This window comes from Halichoerus grypus, chromosome 5, assembly GCF_964656455.1.
Source record: "Halichoerus grypus chromosome 5, mHalGry1.hap1.1, whole genome shotgun sequence".
Taxonomy (NCBI): Eukaryota; Metazoa; Chordata; class Mammalia; order Carnivora; family Phocidae; genus Halichoerus; species Halichoerus grypus.
Window position 1 is genome coordinate 107487933 of NC_135716.1, and position 21314 is coordinate 107509246.

At 34.5% G+C, this 21314-nt stretch overlaps 1 protein-coding gene across 1 annotated transcript in view; it reads left to right on the forward strand.

Annotated features, from left to right (window-relative positions):
• Positions 1 to 21314, forward strand: part of DPYD (dihydropyrimidine dehydrogenase) — a 794994-nt gene that overhangs the window by 632836 nt on the left and 140844 nt on the right. Inside the window, exon 19 of the mRNA XM_036111511.2 lies at positions 10715 to 10857. Within this exon, the coding sequence (XP_035967404.2) occupies positions 10715 to 10857 (143 nt within the window). The remainder of the gene's footprint in view (positions 1 to 10714; positions 10858 to 21314) is intronic.

Genomic DNA, 21314 nt, shown 5'->3' on the forward strand with positions numbered 1-21314 from the left:
TAAAGTGAAAAGAGAATGTATTCCTGAGAATGAAAGCGAAGGTTTTACACTAAAGGCAAGTGCTACCACGGACACCCTGGCGAGGGAACCACCCACAGAGTGCAAAGAGTACAGGATTTCAGAGAGAAAAGAATTCGTGGATTTCCAAAGAAAGAAATAATATGATCCTAGTGGATGCAGGAACTCTTTCTGTTGTTGTTGTTGTTGTGTGTGTGTGTGTGTGTGTGTTTTTAATGTCTTCAGAAAAATGCTCACTTCGGAATGAGTCTGGATTCTCCGTGAGTAAAATGTAGTTCTGGTCATCAGCGTTATCATCATCATTAGAATCTTCCTCTTCCTCCCTCTCAGATAACCATGGTAGACATGAGTAGACATAGACTGGGGAGATTTTTATCCAGTATGATAACATTTGCCCTGCACATTCCATAGGCAGAATTCCATGAGAAATGTTTATACACCACTTTCACCAAGCCTGTCATGGTTCTGAATTTCTTGGCTAAGGAAATATGTGTATTTCTAAAAATAGTCCATATATTTGTATTTGTAGGTAAACTCATTATATTTATATGCTAAAAGCACTGCCAGCAGTACTTATTTGGGAAGGACTGAGGCATATGGTAATCTGGAAATAAAGAAAAGCCCTCAAATTCAAATGTAGCAGTGAATTTTACGGTCATACTATATACTGATTGTTTTATTGTTGTAATACATTATTTTACCACACGCCCCTGCCTCTCTTACAGGCACATATGATTTAAACTCTTTGAGCCTGAATTTCCTCATCTGTACAATGGGGATAATGGGTATGTGACTTATTGTGAGGATATACATAATGTTTGAAAAATGTAGCGACTAGTACTCACTAGACTCTCAGATTATTTCGTTTTAGCCAGAAAATGATATCACCATTGGCTTTGAATTCTAATTCTGTTTTATCATTTGAAAGGCAACAGCTTAAAATTATGAAAGCCTCAAAGAGTTTTATCACTGGCAACTCAGAAACATTGTCTGCGCCCTCTTAGTGGAATAGAGAACTGAATAGCAAGGAAGAACTCTGGTCCACTTTAAATGTTAAATACCAGTTGAGATCTAAAAACCATTTACGGTTTTCTATGATACGTCGACTTTGAAAATTTGCACCATTTTGTAAGCGAAAACTTATACTTAAACATTTTAAAATGAAAGTAAGAAAAATTCCCTGCTTGTTTTCTCCCATGTGGAGGTTACTGAACAAATAATATGATGAGTATATTTTACATATTCATAGATTCATATGATTTTAATTTATACGAGCCCATTACATGAATCAATTTACAGAACTCTCATTCTTATTTCCGAAGAGAGTGCATATGTTGCAGCATCTATAATGAAAACTAAACCAAGTTGGAAATTGCAACAATGTACTTATTTCATTAATGTTTTTTCTTTTGGCTGTGTGTCTTTTCTCTGTGTAAACATGTCTGCACACTGGGTTTCTTTCTAAATCTGAATGTCCTCACTGGCCATATTGAAGAATGTGCTTACTGTACTGTTTCATTAAACTGCTCTGTTATCAGGTAATTGTTTAAACATAATGCCATAGGACTAGCAAAAAGAAAGGTGAACTAATGGCATTTGCAAATGTCAGGGATTATCTTAACACTTTTATTATAGTTTATAAAAAAGTAGGTTCAGGGCATTTCATGGCAATTATTTCTACAGAAATTGGTTATTTAAATAAATTGCTAATTATCTGAAGATGACAGTATTGAAAATGCTACTAATGAGTTGTTTAATAAGTGTAGCTTGTGGTGGCCACCTACAGGTTGAAAATAGAAAGAACATATAGACTAATTAAGCCTAGATACCACATATGAATGCCATATATTTTTCCCTCTCGTAACAGATTTAAAGACATTTATCTCTTCATGCCATTCTTTTAGTCTTAGACAGTATAGTTAGTTTCTGGGTTCTTTATAGATTATGGTTTTATTCTAAACCAATTTTACTTTGCTTTCATAATTATCTTTGTGCTATAATTCATGCATATAATTATTACTATAATTTAATCATCCAAACTGAGATACTTTTAGACTGAAAGAGGATGCTATTTATAATTACATCAGGTAATTACAAATAAATACAAGTATAATAAACTGGGACTCTTCTGGGCAAACTAGGTCATATGGTCACTCTAGTTATAACAATTAGTTACAACCCAAGAAAGCTTGACTCTAATTCCTAGACAACATTAATATAATGCTAATATTCTTAGTTTTCTCATACTTGGACAATACATCTTTATGAGTTACAAAATTATTGACTCCTCTCTCTGTAACTTAATTTATATCCAAACATTTAAAATAAGAAAGAAGGGACGCCTGGATGTTTCAGTTGGTTAAGTGTCTGCCTTCCGCTCAGGTCATGATCCCAGGGTCTTAGGACTGAGCCCCGCGTGGGGCTCCCTGCTCAGTGGGAAGCCTGCTTCTCCCTCTCCCTCTGCTGTTACCTCTGCTTATTCTCTCTCTCTCTCTCAAATATATAAATAAAATCTTTAAAAAAATAAAATAAAATAAGGAATAAGAATAACATTGCGGCTAAGAGCATGGTATTGACAGTCAGGTTGACCTACATTCAAATACTGAACCCACGCTTTCTAACTGAGTGATCTCTTGAGGGTGAGATATTTATCTCTGCTGAGTCCTGTTTACACATCTATAAAAATGGGGACAAAAAATATCTGTGGTAATGTCATTGATACAATGTATACAAAAACACTTAGGAAAATCCCTGACAATTAGAAAGCACTCAAAAGAAGAGTCTCTATATTGAGTGTGAGTGTATTTAATGTTAAAATTTTATTTTAACTCATATTTGGTTCTTTTCTAAGTTAACTTCATCGCTGGTATCTATTGGAAAGAACAGAGAACGTAAAATTTCTTCTTAAACTATCATGACAAAGTTCATAGTGTTCTTGAATTTTGAATTCAAAGATATCATCTAATCTAATATTTCCTATAGTAGAGAGGTCATTTCTATTGCATTCTACCCACTAATTATCCATCTAGGTTCAAGGGATAGGGATGTCCCAATGTAGCTACTTGTGCTGCTGGATTTGCAACAAATTGATAAAATAATAATAAAACCAATAACATGTGCTTAACCATTAGTTCCAGTTATTTTTTAAGAAAAGCATGGATGAAACCTCTTCTCTATGGTTACCTTCAATATTTGAAGACAACTATTGGGATTCCTTTTAGCCATTTCATACACTATGATGTGTGTGTGTGTGTATGCGTAGGCAGGGAGAGATCATTATGTTCTGGACATATTCTGAATTTGTTATATTTTGCTTAAAATGTTGGATAAAGGACTAAATGTACTTTCCTGAATGTGCAAAGTATAGAATCATTGCACATCCCCTCTATAAAAGTTGCACAACAGAAAATCTGATAGTGCCTATTCCTGTGTTGTAAATTTTAGGAGCATTCTAAAAACTAGTCACTTTTTATTGCAGAAGTAAATTATAAACACTTTTTATCTAAAGGGATCAAACAATATGGAAGTATAGATCTCAAACCTGAAACTTCTTCAGCACCATCCCCAGAGATAACTGTTAACAGTTTAAAACTCAACATTCTATGCATTTACATGCCTACATACTAAATGTAATCATACTTTTTTTAACCGGAAATGGGACCACATCATATATATTGTTCTGCTACTTGTTATTAACACTTCAACATTTTATACTAGAGATATTTCCATGTTAGTTTTATTTTTTCTATTTATTTATTTTTTTTAAAAAAGATTTAATTTATGAGAGAGAGAGAGTGGGTGGGCGGAGGGGCAGAGGGAGAGAATCTTCAAGTAGTCCCCCCTCTGAGCACAGAGCCTGATAGGGGGTGGTGCTCCATCCCACAACCCATGGGATCATGACCTGAACTGAAGCCAAGAGTCGGACACGCAACCAACTGAGCTACCCAGGTCCCCCATCCATGTTGGTTTTAAAAATTTTGTAGGATATTGGGCACCTGGGTGGCTTAGTCAGTTAGGTGTCTGCCTTCTGCTCAGGTCATGATCCCAGGGTCCTGGGATCGAAAGCACGTTCCTCTGCTTCTCCCTCTCCCACTACCCCTCCCCCCCTGCTTGTACTTTCTCTCTCTCTGTCAAATAAATAAATAAAATCTTCTAAAAAAATTTCTAGGATATTGTATGTATATGAACTATATTTAATAGCATAACTGTTGGTGGTAATTTATGTTGTTTTCACTATTTTGCTATGAAAAACAATACTTCAAGGAAGATCTTTGTCCATGTAACTTTGTGTCTATGTACTAATAGAATAGATTCCTCAAAGTGGAGTTTCTGGATGAAAAGACATATACATTTAGATATTGCCATTGCATTATAAACCTAATAAAGATTTACTTACACAAATATATGCATTTATAATCATAGACTCAAAGTATGTATTTTTTACAATTGAAATGACATATGGATTACAAGAGAATCTCCAAACTTGAGATCTAAGAGGTTAATTAACACCCCTTAAGTGTTTATCCCCACATGTTTGTAGCTGAATGTTTATTTTTCTGCTTAGTTTCTCTAGCTTTGACAGTAATATTAGCCTATGTATACTAGGAACCAGGCAGTATGCCAAGTGCTTTTAGTGAATTGTATCATTTAATTCTCCCCAGTTTGCTCTGATACTGTTATTAATGACCATGTTTCACAGATAGGGAAAATGGATGTTTTAGGAAGTTAAGGAGTTTGCTCAAAGTCACACTTACCTAAAGTAAGTGAGCTGAGACTTACACCTCATTGGTTGGACATTAGAACCTATGCTCTTAGCATTAGGCCATAGGCCATACTGATACTGGTTTTCTTAGGCAAAGACAATATGAAGATGATCCTCTTCATAAATGCTGCACTGTCATTTCTCAGTAACAGCTGAAGAGTACGGACTTTCATGTCACAGAGACTTTGTGTTTGATTCCAGTCTATCCTTTTTAAACTGTGTGACATCAAACAGGTTATTTATGCAGTTTGAGTTTCCCTTTCTTCATATATGAAATAGAGATGACAGCATCTACCTTCACAGCATCGTGAGGGTTACGTTGCACCAACTGTATGAAGCCTCAGCCTCAGGTCTGGCACATGGAAATCACTCCCTGAATGGGCGCTCCCAATCCTTCCACTACCAGCAGCTGATACTGTCAGAAAGGAAAATGGCCCCCTCTTCAATGAGTAGTCTTAATTCTTTTGCTTTAAAATAAAATGCTTGGCACATGCTAGGTACCAAGTTACTGAATGTGAATTGACTATGAACATATTGAATATATTATGAAGCAAATAAACATAGCCATAAAGATATAAGGACTTAGGAAAAAATTCTTGAAATAGTCAACTAAAATTAAAACATTTTCATAAGATAATTTTCACTTTTTCCCAATGAAAGTAAAATAACAACAACATAAAACAATTGATTTTGTTTTTCCCATTTCTCCTCTTTAAATTTCATATCTCTACATATAACCGTGGATCCTTTTAGTACTTCAGTTTCTGGTTGAATTATGCAAATTTTCTCAGAGGACTTTAATCCATGTGTAAAGATGTATTTTTAAATAGCTATGCTTCAAGTATTTATCAGTTTATTAGGTTCATTAACATTTTAAACTTGTTTTAGTAAAGCATAAATTTTTTGGTGCTTGACTTATGTGTATTTTAGTATTTTATGAAAATCAATCTTTCAACTCCTAAATCCTTGAAATGCTTGATTTGCTAATATTTTCTTTCTTCTAGATGATGTTAAAATTATTAACAATTAGGTAGGCAAAGTTCAATTTCTAATGAATTTATTATCTACTTAATTCATTGTATTTTAATTAATGTAAGCAAATTAAAACTACATTTTCTTTTTGTATACACAGTGAGCATGAGTGAGTATTATAACCCACTTTCTGTTTTATTGCCAGCTAGGGCTATTATCAGGGAGTTTATTGTGGACTTAGCTCTAACAATTAAATGTGCAACAGTAGCTGTCCTAGGAGTCAAATGATTAGGGGAAAAACAAACAGAATTAAACTCAATTATTCAAAATTCCAGTTATCCAAAATTAGCATATGTTCCACACTATCTTGCCCATTAGAAATTCCTTACTCTTCAAGGATTTAGTCATGCAAAGTAAAGCTCTACCTCCTTTTCACCAATAAACTTGAGTTCTGAAGCTGTCATTAAAATCCTTCTATATTGGTTTAGTGCTTGGACCTTTGGATTCTCAAAAACAAAATTCTTAAATATATTGATGACTGCCTTTGAGATTTTTGCCTCTGGAGTCAGTTAAAGTAATCTCACCAACAACGTTATGACACTACTGAATGAGAGCTGTTAGGAGAGGGGGCAAGGAGGCTGGATGTGTGGTCCTCGTAAGGTTTCAGGGGATACTGAGTTCTACCATCATAGGCATCATGCTTTTGTCTCTAATAAAAAAAAAAATGGTTTAATTGCATTACAGCAAAAACGTAGCAGGCACACTGTCAAAGGAAACTGAATAAATGCTCCCCCTGAAATCAATTGTCCTCGTGGTAGTACAGATCAGCATAGCAAACACCTGTACAGTTTTTATCCCTGCTAGCCCTTTATATATATATTAAATCACTTAATCCTCAAAAAAACTCTCTGAAGTTGTGATTGTAATTTTATTATTCTATAGATGAAAAAAACAGAGGTACATGAGATTAAGAAATTTTCACAAAGTCACACAACTTGCTGATAGTGGAGCTAGAATTTGAACCTAAGCGGTTGGCCCTGTTTTCTGTCTGATGCTGTGACTAGTTCATCCTCAAATTGCCTTCTTTCTAAAATTCATATTAATAGTATTTATAAAATGTATGATGCTTAAATGAATGTGAATTTTCCCTAATGGAACATCTGTACAGAATAAATAATTGGATTCGTATTATTTGCCTTAAAACTACCTCCTAAAATCACAGGGACTAGTGTTTTGGGTATCTGTCATTGATGACAACGTGGTAAGGACACAAATTGATTAACTGGGATCATTCTTGAAAGATTTTCAGCTTTAGTACAATTTCTTTTTAAAGGCGTAGGTACTTAATAGACATTTCTTAGATAGACAGATGGACAAATGAATGGATAAATGAGGCCTGCACAAGGAAACTGATTAAGTAAGTCATAATACCTTAATACTTACATATCAATACATAACACTATTGTTAATGGTAGCATTTTAAAAGTTGTTTTAAAATGATATTGGCAAGTGATACTATCATTTTCTTAAGAAAAAAATTCATCCAAATCAGATTGATTAACTTTTAATTAAAAAATCTCTGGCTTATTAGAATGTTTTTTCTAGAAGAGGAATCAATCCAAAAATGTTCTGTGAAGTTTCTCAGAGAAGATCTATGACTTCAGTACATTGACTGGCATTTCAAGATGTGACTCTAAGGAAGGCCTAGACTGATTAGATGTCAAAAGTTACAGTTCAGTCTAGTCCACCAGCTTTTCTAGTAGGTTGTTCTAGAACCAATCAGAGCTCTTGGCAGCAGTGTTGGAACTCCGGTTCATTTTGTTTGTTTGTTTGGTTGATTGTTTAAACCTTCAGTTTGTTTCAAAATTTGGGAATTCAGAATGGCTTGACCTTGATTGGAGCATTCCACATGGTTGGAACAGAATGGCTTGATATAACTGAATTTGGGTTCATCTGGCCATCCCATGTGGATGAGGGCTTAATTTAAATTGCATGTTGCCTATGAGTTCATTTAAGCTTATAGGATTTCAATTTCTTGATTTAAACCTTGTCATTTTCTTATAGACGGAGTCTACATTCAATTCCTTAAGCCTCTCAAACTGGCTTCTTCCTCCCTGGTCTTTGGTCTAAAATCATTAATTACTGGAGCAGTGACAAAATCGTAAAAATCCTTATCTGAATAGCTGTGATCCTGGAAATATTTATGTGTTCTAATTGACATGTGTACAACTCTGTATAGTATTGATAATATGTGTTTTCCTTATACCAAAACTTTTATTTTTATCTTGAACTTTTTATTTCTTTATTCCTGTCATTTTAAAACTAAAAAGAAATTTCTATATAACAATTTAGAAAGATCCTTTTATATACTTTCAAAAGATTTCCTTCCAGAAATCTTTCATGATAGATAAAAGTCATTTTTAAAACCTATTCCCCATAAAAATGCTCTCTGAGAACAGGTAGATTATATTTCATATTAAATCAGTTGAGTTACAAAGAAAACTAATCAAATGGAATTTATAATGGAAATAAAAACTGAATTTACTATTACCCAGGAACAGAAGGACCCATTTCCTCATTTTTGGATCACATTTCCTGAGAGAACATAATTACTCTTAATTTTTAAGAAGATGTCTTTATTAGTTTGAAAGGTTTTCATGTTCATTAGGTAGATTAGAAAGTTTTAGTAAAGAAGGAAAAACATGAAATAGAAAATGTCTTATTGACCTAATTGAACATCTTCAAATGCCATTGAGGATTTGCTGGTGTTTTTTAACACCTGTGTAATAATGTTGCCCTTTAAATGTAACTGGTTAAATTTTCAAAGCTGTGTTCTGGGATTTTGCCATTTGATGTCCATTAATATCAATTGGAATATGTGGCCAAATCCCTGTGTACCACTTTGAAATTTTATCCCTTAGTGTTAATGATAGTCTTCTAACAGTGCAGTTAGAAATAAATTATTTATCTGCTTAGCTCAAATTTCCTTTACTCTCTAGGGTCAACTACATAAGAAAAAAAAAAAAAAAGAATCCCAGTGTTTATCACTTCAAAGTAACATGTATGTAAAGAAGCCATCAGCTTAGTATGTATTGAACATATCTGTTATATTATGCAGATAGATATATGTAAATCTAAAAGATTTATTTAAATTTCAGATTGCCTTTAAAATGTTTTTCTTTAACTTTTATTCTTACTCAGATTTCTTTTTAGTACAGCTAAAGATTTGTACATATAAATGTGTATGTGGGTGTCACTGTGAGTATATATTCTTGCTATGCATTCTCCTGTGTACTCTCTTACCTTCTCTACCTTCTCAGACAGACGAAGAAGTCACTGATAAACACTTTGAAGTAGAAATAGGATCTTGATGTTCAGTTTCTAATTCGCCCTAACTGACTGCCTTGTATTTCAGTGTCCATTGTGGAATTCTGAAGTCTCAGCATTGAGCATTCTTGACCAAGAAACATTAATATCTAGAGGAAGATTTTAAGGTGTGGGAGCAATAGGAACAGACATTTCCACAAACATTTTTGGTGTTAAATGCAAAAACATCGGTTACACCTGAATTTAATATCATCTGAAATGGATGTGAAGAGGATAAAAATAAGTCCACTAATATTAAGGAAAATTCTTTGTGCTTCCTCAAAGTGAACCCTCCCATAAATACGTATTGATCATGCTGGTGAAGATGCTGGTGGTGGTGGAGGTAATGATAAAGTACTCACCACATGAGGCTGATTTTACCAGTTGCTTATTTGTGTTTTTGAGGCAGTATCAAATTCTTGCACAAGTAAAACTATTTTTAGTTCAGAAAATACCTTTAAAGAACAATGACTTAATGAATCCACACCAGAAATACCAAATTATATTCCGATGTGATGAAAGCATTAATTTACTTCAGGATATGTTAACCCTTGAGAGTTGAAAGCAGCTTTAATACAATATAATCATTTAAAAAATGACCCCCAAGTGTTCTGTCCATCCATGAAGTTTTCATTATGATTAGGGAATAATGTATTGGTAGTGTCTGGCTGAGTGAAGTTTAAAAATTAAGCACATTCTCTTTAATTACTGAATTCTAGTAAATTGTCCTTACCTTGGTGGAAACCTTCTAATGTATGAAAAATTAGATTAGGTTCACTATATTTCATCAAATTGTGAGTAATACATGTAAAAAGCAATATGGAATCTGTAAGTTCATCAGCACCTTGCTTGTTTTCACAGTATCTCTATTCACACCAGCTGCTTTATACTTAGTGGAAACATAACAGAGCTGTATGTCTATTTATGCACTGTATGTGATTGTTTTTCTTTTTCAAAATCTGCTGTTCCTTGTTCTTTTTAAAACAGATGCTTGAATATTCCATATAATCTTTTACACATTACTCTATATCAAATTGTATTATGCATGTATTTTATGCAGGAGTTCTAAAGTTGCTATACCCACTTGCATAACACGTTTGCTTGCAATAATAGCATTAAAATTCTTAAAATAAATACATATCCATTTACAAATTAACATACTTTAAAACATGGCAATGTATATGTATCTCTCTCTCTCACACACACACACACACACACACACACACATACACACACACATCTTAAGTAAAGATAGGGCGCCTGGGTGGCTCAGTTGGTTAAGCCTCTGCCTTCAGCTCAGGTCATGATCCCGGGGTCCTGGGATCAAGTCCCACATAAGGCTCCCTTCTTAGCGTGGAGTCTGCTTCTCCCTCTGCCCCTCCCCCTGCTTGTGTTCTCTCTCTCTCTCTTTCTCTGTCAAATAAATAAATAAAATCTTAAAAAAAAAGTAAAGATAAGGAAAATTGACTTTTGTCTAGTACAGCACTACCATTACATAATAATGATTATATGGCGTATAATGATTATATGGCATAATAATGATTATATGCTCAAATGGTCAATGTGCTAACCATTGATTATTCTCATTTTCTGTAGGCACAGCAATCAGACCTATTGCTTTGAGAGCTGTGACCTCCATTGCTCGTGCTTTGCCTGGATTTCCCATTTTGGCCACTGGTGGAATTGACTCAGCTGAAAGTGGTCTTCAGTTTCTCCATAGCGGAGCCTCAGTCCTCCAGGTAGTACTTGTGTTTGCCCCTTCAAAAAGCTCTGTCTAACACATCTAGTGTAAATTATGTGACAACAGATATATTCTTGCAGGGTCTCCTGAGAAAGAGATTAAAATGTGGGGTGTGGGATTAAAATGGCAGCACTCATTAAGTTCCTACTGTGAGTCGAGAACAAACCTGAGGTTTATTTCCTGTCTTAGTTAGGGCTTACAAACTTTCTATCTTGTAAAAATATATTCGCTTATCTCCCTGTTTCCAAAATAAATGAAATCAGGTACCAAAATGCATTCTGTAGAACTGGGGAAAAAAACAAATACATGAAGAAATCTGGGTAAAAGTAAAATCTTGTTTGAAAAATAAAATGAAGTCATGGGTAAGGCCAATATACAAAATCTATTCCATAATGTACTGGAGGGATTACCAAATTTGACTCTGAACTTCCTGGCAGCCAAAGCAAGAAAATTATTGGTTTCATAACTTTAAAAATATAAATATAAATTGATTATTCAACTTCTTGTGGTACAGAGCTGAGAAAAATTCTTCCATTACTGTCATAAAGGGATACTTTGAGAAGTAGTACATTATACTCTTAATGGAATTCCTACATATAATTTTTTACTTATTACTTATACACTTGCTTGTTATTATGCTGCTCAGAAAAGGCCCAGTACAGTGCCTTGGCACATTATAGTGTAAACATTTCTCTGAGGCTAGATATGCAGATTTAGATGGTCTGACTTGACCCAGGGATAAACTTTTTCATATGACGATTAGACTGTGACCTCTCAGGTAATACTCCATTAATATGGATTCTTACTACCTAGCACTGAATGAAATTAGGAAGCACAGAGTTTAGCTTCACTTATATTCTCTGGAGAACAAATATCTTGTTGTTTTTTGTTTTTTTTATTATTATTATGGAGAACAAATATCTTGTGTTCCAATTTGACAATCAGAGTTAACATCCTTTAACAAAATATAGTCTAAGGTGGAAATAGTATGTATCAGAATGCTAATAGAAGATATAAAGAAGAACAAAATGGAAATTTCAATGAAAATTATAATAACTAACATTTAAAACTCAGTTAATGGGCTCAACAACAGAATGGAGAAAACAGAAGAAAGAATCAGTGAAGTGGAAGACAGAGCAATAGAAATTAACCAATTGGAACAACACAGAGAAAAAAGAATGAAAAAAAAATGAGCAGAGCCTCAGGGAACTGTGAGACTATAATGAAAGATCGAACATTCAGAGAGGTCACAGAAGGAGAGGATGACAAAGAAATAATGTTTAAAAACTTCCTAATTTTTTGCAAAAAGGCAAAACCCTATAGATTTAAGAAGTTGAATGAACCTCAAATATGATATATCTAAAGAAATCCATACTGGGGAACCTGGTTGGCTCAGTAGATTAAGCTTCTGCCTTCGGCTCAGGTCATGATCTCAGGGTCCTGGGATTGAGCCCCACATTGGTCTCCCTGCTCAGTGGGGAGACTGCTTCTCCCTCTCCCTCTGTCTGCCACTCCCCCTGCTTGTACTCTCTCGCTATCTCTCTTTCTCTCTGTCAAATAAATAAATAAAATCTTAAAAAAAAAAGAAATCCATACTGAAACACATCATAGTCAAACTTCTGAAAACTAAAGATAAAAAAGGACCTTGGAAGCAAGAAAAAAAACATTTTACCTAGAGGGAACAATTTTAATGGAAATAGATTTCTCATCAGAAAGTGTAAAAGTCCAGGAAGTGGGACAATATTTTTCAACTGTTGAAGGAAAAGAACTATCAACCCAGAATCCTATATCCTTCAGGGAGGAGAAAGCAACACAGTCTTGACTGAAGAAAAGCTAGGAGAATTTGTTGCCAGGAAACCAGAACTAAAAGAATGGCTAACAGAAGTTCCTGAGAAAAGAAATGTTAAAGAAAGTATCTTGAGACATCAGGAAGGAAGGAATAAAGAACAAGGAGCAACAACTTCAAGAAAAATCTGAAGATAATGTATGTCCAGGCTTGAATATCACCTGAATTTGCGTTCACGAACAAGGAGAAATGTATGGACTGGAAGATACGAGTGGGTTGTGAGTAGGTCCCAGAAAAGATGCTTGCTCATTTCCCAACATGTGATCTTTGGCAGGTCACACATGGGGGTGAAGATTGTTAAGATTACCAAGTGCTGCTTTTAGCTGATGCTACAGATAGTCTTTACACACTCACCTGAGAGTGAAATAGTTTTATTGTGCTTCACTATATTGCACTTCATAGATATTGCATTTTTTACAAATTGAAGGTTTGTGAGGGGCGCCTGGGTGGCTCAGTGGATTAAACATCTGCCTTCAGCTCAGGTCATGATCCTGGGGTCCTGGGATCGAGACCCATGTCGGGCTCCCTGCTCAGCGGGAAGCCTGCTTCTCCCTCTGCCCCTCCCCCTGCTTGTGCGTTCTCTCTTTCTCTCTCTCTGTCAAATAAATAAATAAAATCTTAAAAAAAAAAACGAACTGAAGGTTTGTGGCAACCCTGCATCAGACAAGTCTACTGGCCCCATTTTTCCAACAGCATTTACTCACTTTGTATCTTTGTGGCACATTTTGGTAATTCTCACAATATTTCATACTTTTAAAAATATTATTATTATATCTGTTATGATAGTCTATGATCAGTAATTATGACTTACTAAAAGATTAGGTTATGGTTAGCATTTATTAGTAATAAAGTATTTTTTAATTAAAGTATGTACATTTTTTAGACATAATGCTATTACATACTTAATAGACTATGGTGTAGTATATACACAACTTTTATATGCACTGAGAAACCAAAAACATTCATTTGACTTACTTTAATGCATTATTTGCTTTATTGTGGTGGTCTGGAACCGAATCCACAATATCTTTTAGGTTTGCCTTTGTTTTGATTGACATCACCTGAGGCTTGGAGGATTAAAGGAATGTAGCCAAAGTCACATGACGCGTGCTAGAGCCAGAACTCAGACAGCAGGTTCCAAATGTGTAATACCAGTGCTCTTCCAACGGTTCATGTTGCCCGTCCCCTCCCAGAACCTCTAAGGTGAGAATATCAGCAATAGGCAGGTCTTCCCCACCTGCTTGAGGCTTACATATTCAGGCTACACCTTCTTCCTTAGAGAAAGGATGCAAAGAAGAGAAGAAACGTCAAAACAGGGAGAAATAAGTCAACATGCTTTCCAAGAAGAGATGTACTTGGTGTGTGGACCATAGTATATGAATATATGTAGAATACCACGTGTCCTCACAAAAATGTGTATGTTTGGTGAAATAATCATTCACATTGTGGTTTCTGCTTAGGCCCATCTTGGATCAAGAAGCAGAGAATCACTCAGAGTACCTTAAGAAAATGTAGCGTATTGTATTGTCTGGATCAGGGGACCCTGGCACTAGAACTCTAAGAACCGGGGGGGTGGGCAGTTCTCAGGGGAGATTTCCTCCATCTCTCTTTTATGGTCCATGTGATTTCTCCCTCAGAGGAATCTAGAGTTCCATTCACTCTTTCTCTCTCCGTAGTTTACTCCTTGCTTCTGCCTCCTCTGTACTTCTGCCTGCTGCATGACACCTGGGTCCCCTCTACCTGGTGGTTTTTCAGCTCCAACTTCCACATGAAATGCCTCCTTAGCTTCATATCTCTTGGCTCAGATTTCAAAAGAGGGAATTTGTTTTGCTCAATTATCTTTTCATGCCAGGCTCCATCTTAAAGTACTGGTCACCCAGTGTATTGACTCCTTAGTAGATAGCAGAAGCATACTAAGTATTCGTTGAATGAATTTGTTAAATGAATGTGTTGGAGTTGTGCCTTTTTTTTTTAACCGGATTGTGAAGAGGAGATGAAAGGGTTAACATGGTCTACAAAGTGGTTGCCAAAGGACTTGCCCTTCAGCTCCCACTAGGAACTGCAGGGAGACTTTCCAGCTATGTAAAATATTGGTTCCCAAATGATTTGGTTAAAAATGTGAAGTTCTGCACATAGGCTTCAACTGGTAGAAGATTAAAGATTATGTATAAATTCCACACCATTAGCTTGAGTCAGAGTTTTATTTAGCCAGAACACATTTTTAACCCAATTTTAGCTAAAATCTGAACTGAACTAAAATCAGTATTAAGATATACTTAGGATGGTTATGAGAGGGGAAAACCCTTGAATTTAGAATTTTGGCATCACATTTGAATGGGATAGAGAATGTACAATATTTCTGTGTCTCTTCCATTGTAACTGAATTTCATCCTGTTCTGCTCCCTAGTCCTGGGTTAATCTGACCTTTCATTTTCTATACTTCTGGGCTGCTGAATATTATTAGAGAAATTCAAGTAACTCTGCCAATTGGATTTACTTCAAATTCACAGTGTTTAATGTTAGCTGGGCCTTGGGTGCTAGTCAGCATCTGTTTTTATTTATCTTTTAAAAAAATCCACATCAAATTGTCCCCAGCAGTTAGTTCATATATTTTTCATGCACCTCAAGGTAGATCACCCTCCATCATCACCCTCTATTTCTCTGATGCCATTTGTTTGCTGGCTCTTATCATATAGGTCCCCTTCTCTGGTTCTATAATATTTCCCTTGAAGAGCTCATCCACTTATATATCTCTGAGTTGAGTACTGTCAAATCTATCTTTCCAATTATTTCTACTCAGGAGTGAAGTACATACTGACAAAATGCATTTTTTTACAAGATGTGATCAGACAAATGAAATGTATTTAAGTATAGGGTGGTGGTGCTGATACACTGGGGTGTAGAAAGAGAAGTAGTGGGTACAGAAATAGTGACATAAATATTTTGATCCTGATCTTAATACACATACATAGACTGCGTAAGTAGGTGAGTTCACTACTGGAATAAGGATTTAGTCAGTAATTTCAAATTCAGTTTTAAATGAATTCAACAGCTATGACCTTCTATGTGACTTTAGAAAAAGTATGGACATTTCAAAATGGAAATCTAAAATATTTTCGTAAGTTGGATAAGTGCAATAGAACATGCCTTTTTGTTAGTCATCATTCATCACAGAGAATCATTTGTATGTTTGTTCATTCAATAAATATTTATTGAGAACCTACTACATGCCTAGCACTGTTCTAGGAATTTGGAATTCTTCTGGGAATAGACAGGCAAAAGTCCATTACCTCTGGGGCTTACATTTTAGTGAGGGAAGAAACATAACATATAATAAATATGAACTGTAAGTATATTTGGTATATATGATGGTAAGTGCTGTGAAAAAAAGAGGCCTCATTGAAAAGGTAACATTTGAATAAATAATTGAAGATGGTGAATCAGGGAAGGAAAATACTTCTGTTGTAACATCACTTGCTTAAATTTTTAATTGAGAGCTAACTGAAATATAAAAATTACAAAATACTGTAGATCACCTTGCAGTTTATAAACAGAAATGCCTTTTAGGGTTTCAGGTTGCATTTTAGTGGGTAATTTTTGAAGTCTTCTTTACCATTTCTAGGAATGTAGCATTTCACATTGGCACTGTTTATTTCTATTATCTTATTCTGTAACTTGCTTTGACAAGGATGTTAACATTTCAGTGGTGAAACATCCAATAACTCTACCTTCAAAATGCGTCAGTGAATGTTGACTATAAAAACTAAGGAATTAGCTAGAAAGTAATTTGGGTTCCAGATCATTTCCCTAGTACATCTTTGGAGTGAAAATGACTATTACAACAGAACCAGGTACAATACTGTGGCCAAGAAGTAAGGTTCAAAACCGATTATAGGTTTGTGTTCTTGGGTAACTGCTGTTACAACTTTGTCAGTCAACTAAACTGACTTCTAATTTATTTATGCAAACTCCAGTGTGTTTGAAATATGATTTTTCTTCTTACTTGATAGGCTTTCATTAATTAGAGTATGCAAGTTAGAGCTCTAAAAAGGACAGATGAAAATTATTAGTAAATTTCAAATACTGAAATTTATAAATACCTCCTTGTTAAATTATGTTTTCAAACTCTTCATGAACTCTTGAGGTCTTAAAATCTTTTGGGGGTTACTCTGAAAAAAAGAAGTTTGCTTCTGGCTACCAATTGTTTATCCATGAAGAGGATAGTAAATAAATAACTTGCACAATTGCCCTTTAACGTAGTGTGAAGAGAGGACTTTAATGAATTAAAACTGGTTTCTTTGTTGTTATTTTTTTACTGTTAGTTTTAGTTTTTTAGTCCCAGACCTAGCCCTGGTGAGCCCAAATCCCTTTCCTCTGATTTAAGTACTAGTTTGCAGTTTCTATTAATAAAAAAAAAAAACTAGGTAGAGATTTCTGTTGCAAACAAAACCCAGACTGAGTCAGTTGCTTTTAGTGATAGGTTTCATCACAAAATGTTCAATTCCTCTATTGTATATAGATAGAGAATATAAGTACTATACTACCTTTTTTCTCACTGAATGACTCTGGGTTTCTATAGTTTAATTTAATGATATTGCCATTACAATTTAATCTGTTAAGGACTTTGATTCAGAACATCGGAAATTATAGGAAGCCATCAGTTCATTCATGTACAATTATGACCTGTGCCTTCATTGAGATTGTACGGGTGGGTTTTTTTAATCCCATTTCTTTTGTTAGGGTTTGTCACTGAACTTAATAGAAAATCCTGAAATACAACAGGAAGAGGGAGCATAGTGGGCATTTACTATGAAGAGTCATGGTCACGTGATGGACACTCACTAAACGTGGATGACCAAATCAGTCCTTAACAATAATCAAAGCTGCTCTAATGGAACTAGTCCAAGCTAAATTTTTTAATGTGATCAGGAGCTGTATTATTTTATTAAAAGTAGGGAAAAAGAAGTAATTGAAGCAGATGATGACACTGTTTCCGCATGAGTGCAGATGCATTACCGACATTCTCTTGCGGTCGTAACATACAGGAAGACTTTGGTGCTTCAGCTTTATTGATGGGGGTCTTGAGGTGATAAAAATTTAGCACACTATATTCTAAATTTTTATTGGGTAGGTGGGCAAGAGTTATTCAATGATATTTTTTTCTTCCGTCTTCATTCACTTTAAAGTCAGGCTATGATATATGAAGGAAGAATAGTTGATACCATTCAAAGTTATTTTAAATGGAAATCGGAACTGTTTCACATAGTTAGTTAAAATAGACATATTTTTCTTTCCACTATGCAGTTTCTTGTTTCCTAGCTTTAATGAGTGTTTCCTTTTCAATTTTAAGGACAATATGCAAGCGGGTATTGAAAAAAATAGAAACTCTATATTCTCAGAGTAATATATAAGAAAACATATGCTCTTAGTATCCATTCAATGAAATTCCAATTACCATGTCAATTGTTACATTATTTTAAATTACTTTAATGGATGGTTACTTTTAATGGAAGAGGTTTTAATTTTTGAAAAGCATCCTGATTCTAGTGCAACAATGTTGTTTATAAGCAAATAGAGGAAATTAAATGGAAACCTGTTAGGCCTTTGAATGACTGAATGCACACTCTCCACTTGATAGAAAGATTAACATCTACATTCAAAGGAAATTAAGTGAAATTAAGTCTAATCTTTTTGAAAGACAGTTTTACTAAGAAAAAGTAACCGTATCACACTGTGACTGTTTTTTTTGTGAGAAAATAACCATGTGTTAGCCAAGATGTTTACAGATATAGCCATATGAAATTTCTGATCTTGTATAAACTTCTTTCACTGAAGTTTTTTTTTCTTGACTCTGACTAGATCCTTTATGTTGTCTGCTCCTTTATGCGTTATATACAGAGATATGGTAAACTACTAGTTACATTTCTTGGTCAAAAAAATCTTCATATTACTAACCAAAGTTTTAAACTACTATTTATCCTTTTATTCAGTTTTTTTAAATACCAGTTGTTTAGATATTCTTATGTTACATATTATTTTCCAAACATTATGTTTTCTTTGTTGCTTTTCTCTCAACCTGTCGAATTTATCAGTATCATTTGAAATGAGTTGTGATTGGACGTAACTGATTTTTTAATAACCATCCCATAACTTGTCCATCCAAATGACTGTTAGAAATAGTCACTTCGGGAAGTAATGTATTTTGAATACCATCAGTAACTACTCTTCATATTTTGAGAGTGGATTTGATTTCCTGTAAACAAAGCTAAAGAAAGCCAAGTTGAGTGAACGAAGTTGGTTGTTGAACTGAGATATACAAAGTCATGTGTCTCTTTTTCTGGCAGTTCATGAACTGACTTTAATAAACCGCTCAAAAAAGAATTGTTACAAAATTCTTCTGAGCAATGCCAACATCTACCAAGGTGATTATTTTGAAAAAGCCACACTCATTTGGATATGTATAATTGTATATTTGTTTAAAAATCTACTTTAATATTTTATAGACTCTAGTACTAAGTTAGGGTTCAGAATTCAGACTGTATAAAGATTTAGAAAGATCTATGCTATAGCAATTTTATGGTAAAAAATATTAATGATCTGATGAATATTACCTTCTGTTTTTCAAAAAGTCCTTTCCAGTTATTAATTCGTTTGACTCTTACAAAGCTATAGGCATATCAGTAAGCATTTTTAACCCCATTTTACAGATTAGCAAGTTAGCAATTTCCTTGAGTTTATTTCATCAATTGGCTAACCCAGTAAGATTAGAAACCATGTTTCCTGATTTCTGCTCCATGATTTGTCTCTGCATCACCTACCATCCATGTAACTGTGCTTAAGAAATATGCTAGCAAAATGGAAGAGAAATTCATCATAAATATGCGAATGCTCGCTCTGTCCTTGAGAATGATTCATTCTCAATTATTGTCCTACACCTGTGTAGAGTTTACACCAATCTTATCATTTTACAGAGGAACTCCTTGTTCTTTGTTAAATAATTGTTTTCATCATGGTAAGTGTACTCTTTAATCCCCATCACCTATTTCACTCATTCCCCCACGTACTCCCCCTCTGATAACCATAAGTTTGTTCTCTGTAGTTAAGAGTCTGTTTCTTGGTTTGTCTTTCTCTCTCTCTCTTTTTTTCCTTTGCTCATTTGTTTTGTTTCTTAAATTCCACATATGAGTGAAATCATATGGCATTTGTCTTTCTCTGACTGACATTTTACTTAACATTATACTCTCTAGTTCTATCCATGTTGTTGCAAGTGGCGATTTCATTTCTTTTTATGGCTGAATAATATTCCATTGTATATATATACCACTTCTTAATCCATTCATCTATTTATGGACGCTTGGGCTGCTTCTATAGTTTGGTTATTGTAAATAATGTGGCAATAAACATAGGGGTGCATGTATCCCTTTGAATTAGTGTTTTTGTATTTTGGGGCAAATACCCAGTAGTGTGATTACTGGATCATAGAGTAGTTCCATTTTTAATTTTTTGAGGAACCTCCATACTGTTTTCCACAGTGGCTGCACCACTTTGCATTCCCACCAACAGTGCAAGAGGGTTCTTTTTTCTCTACATCCTTGCCAACATTTGTTTCTTATATTTTTTATTTTAACCATTCTGAGAGCTGTGAGGTAACATCTCGTTGTAGTTTAAGTTTTTAATTCCGGATAGTTAACATAAAGTGTTATATTAGTTTCAGGTGTACAGTATAGTGACTCAACAATTCCATACTCTCATTGTAGTTTTGATTTGCGTTTCCCTGATGATGAGTGATGTTGAGCATCTTTTCATGGTCTGTTGGCCATCTCTGTGTCTTCTTTGGAGAAATATATGTTCATGTCTTCTGCACATTTTTGATTGGGTTATTTGTTTTTTTGGATTTTGAGTTGTATCAGTTCTTTATATATTTTGAATACTAACTCTTTATTGGATATGTCGTTTGCAAATATCTTTTCCGATTCAGTAGGTTGTCTTTTAGTTTTATTGTTTTCTTCACTGTGCAGAAACTTTTATTTAGATGTAATCCCAATAGCTTATTTTTGCTTGCATTTCCCTTGCCTCAGGAGACATATAGAAAAATGTTGCTATAGCTGATGTCAGAGAAATTACTGCCAGTGCTCTGTTTAAGGATTTTTATAGTTTCAGGTCCCACATTTCCTCTTTGCTAAATAATTTATCTCTGACTTCTTCAGTTTCCAAAGTTACTTTGAAGTCTGGTAAGTTTCCACATGCTGAACAAAGGACTTTCTGAGATTTTTAAAGACTGGAAACCCAGGAGCTTCTGAGTTCTGTTTGGGGGAAATTTAGAAATCCAAATTCTTAAGTAACATGAAATATGGAGGCAGAGTAACTTATGAAGTAGATTCAGGGCAAGCAAATAATACATATATGACTGGTACAATATGAGATGATAAAGTTGATTAATGACAAATATAAGATCCCATCCTAGGATGTAGAAATGTAATTATACATTGAAAATGGAGGTGACATGGGAAAGAGAAGATTTTGTGGAAAAATTATAGAGGGGTTTACTTAACAGTAAGGTCAACACAAACAGCACAGTGATATAGCTTCCCCCCAAAAGCTGATGGATC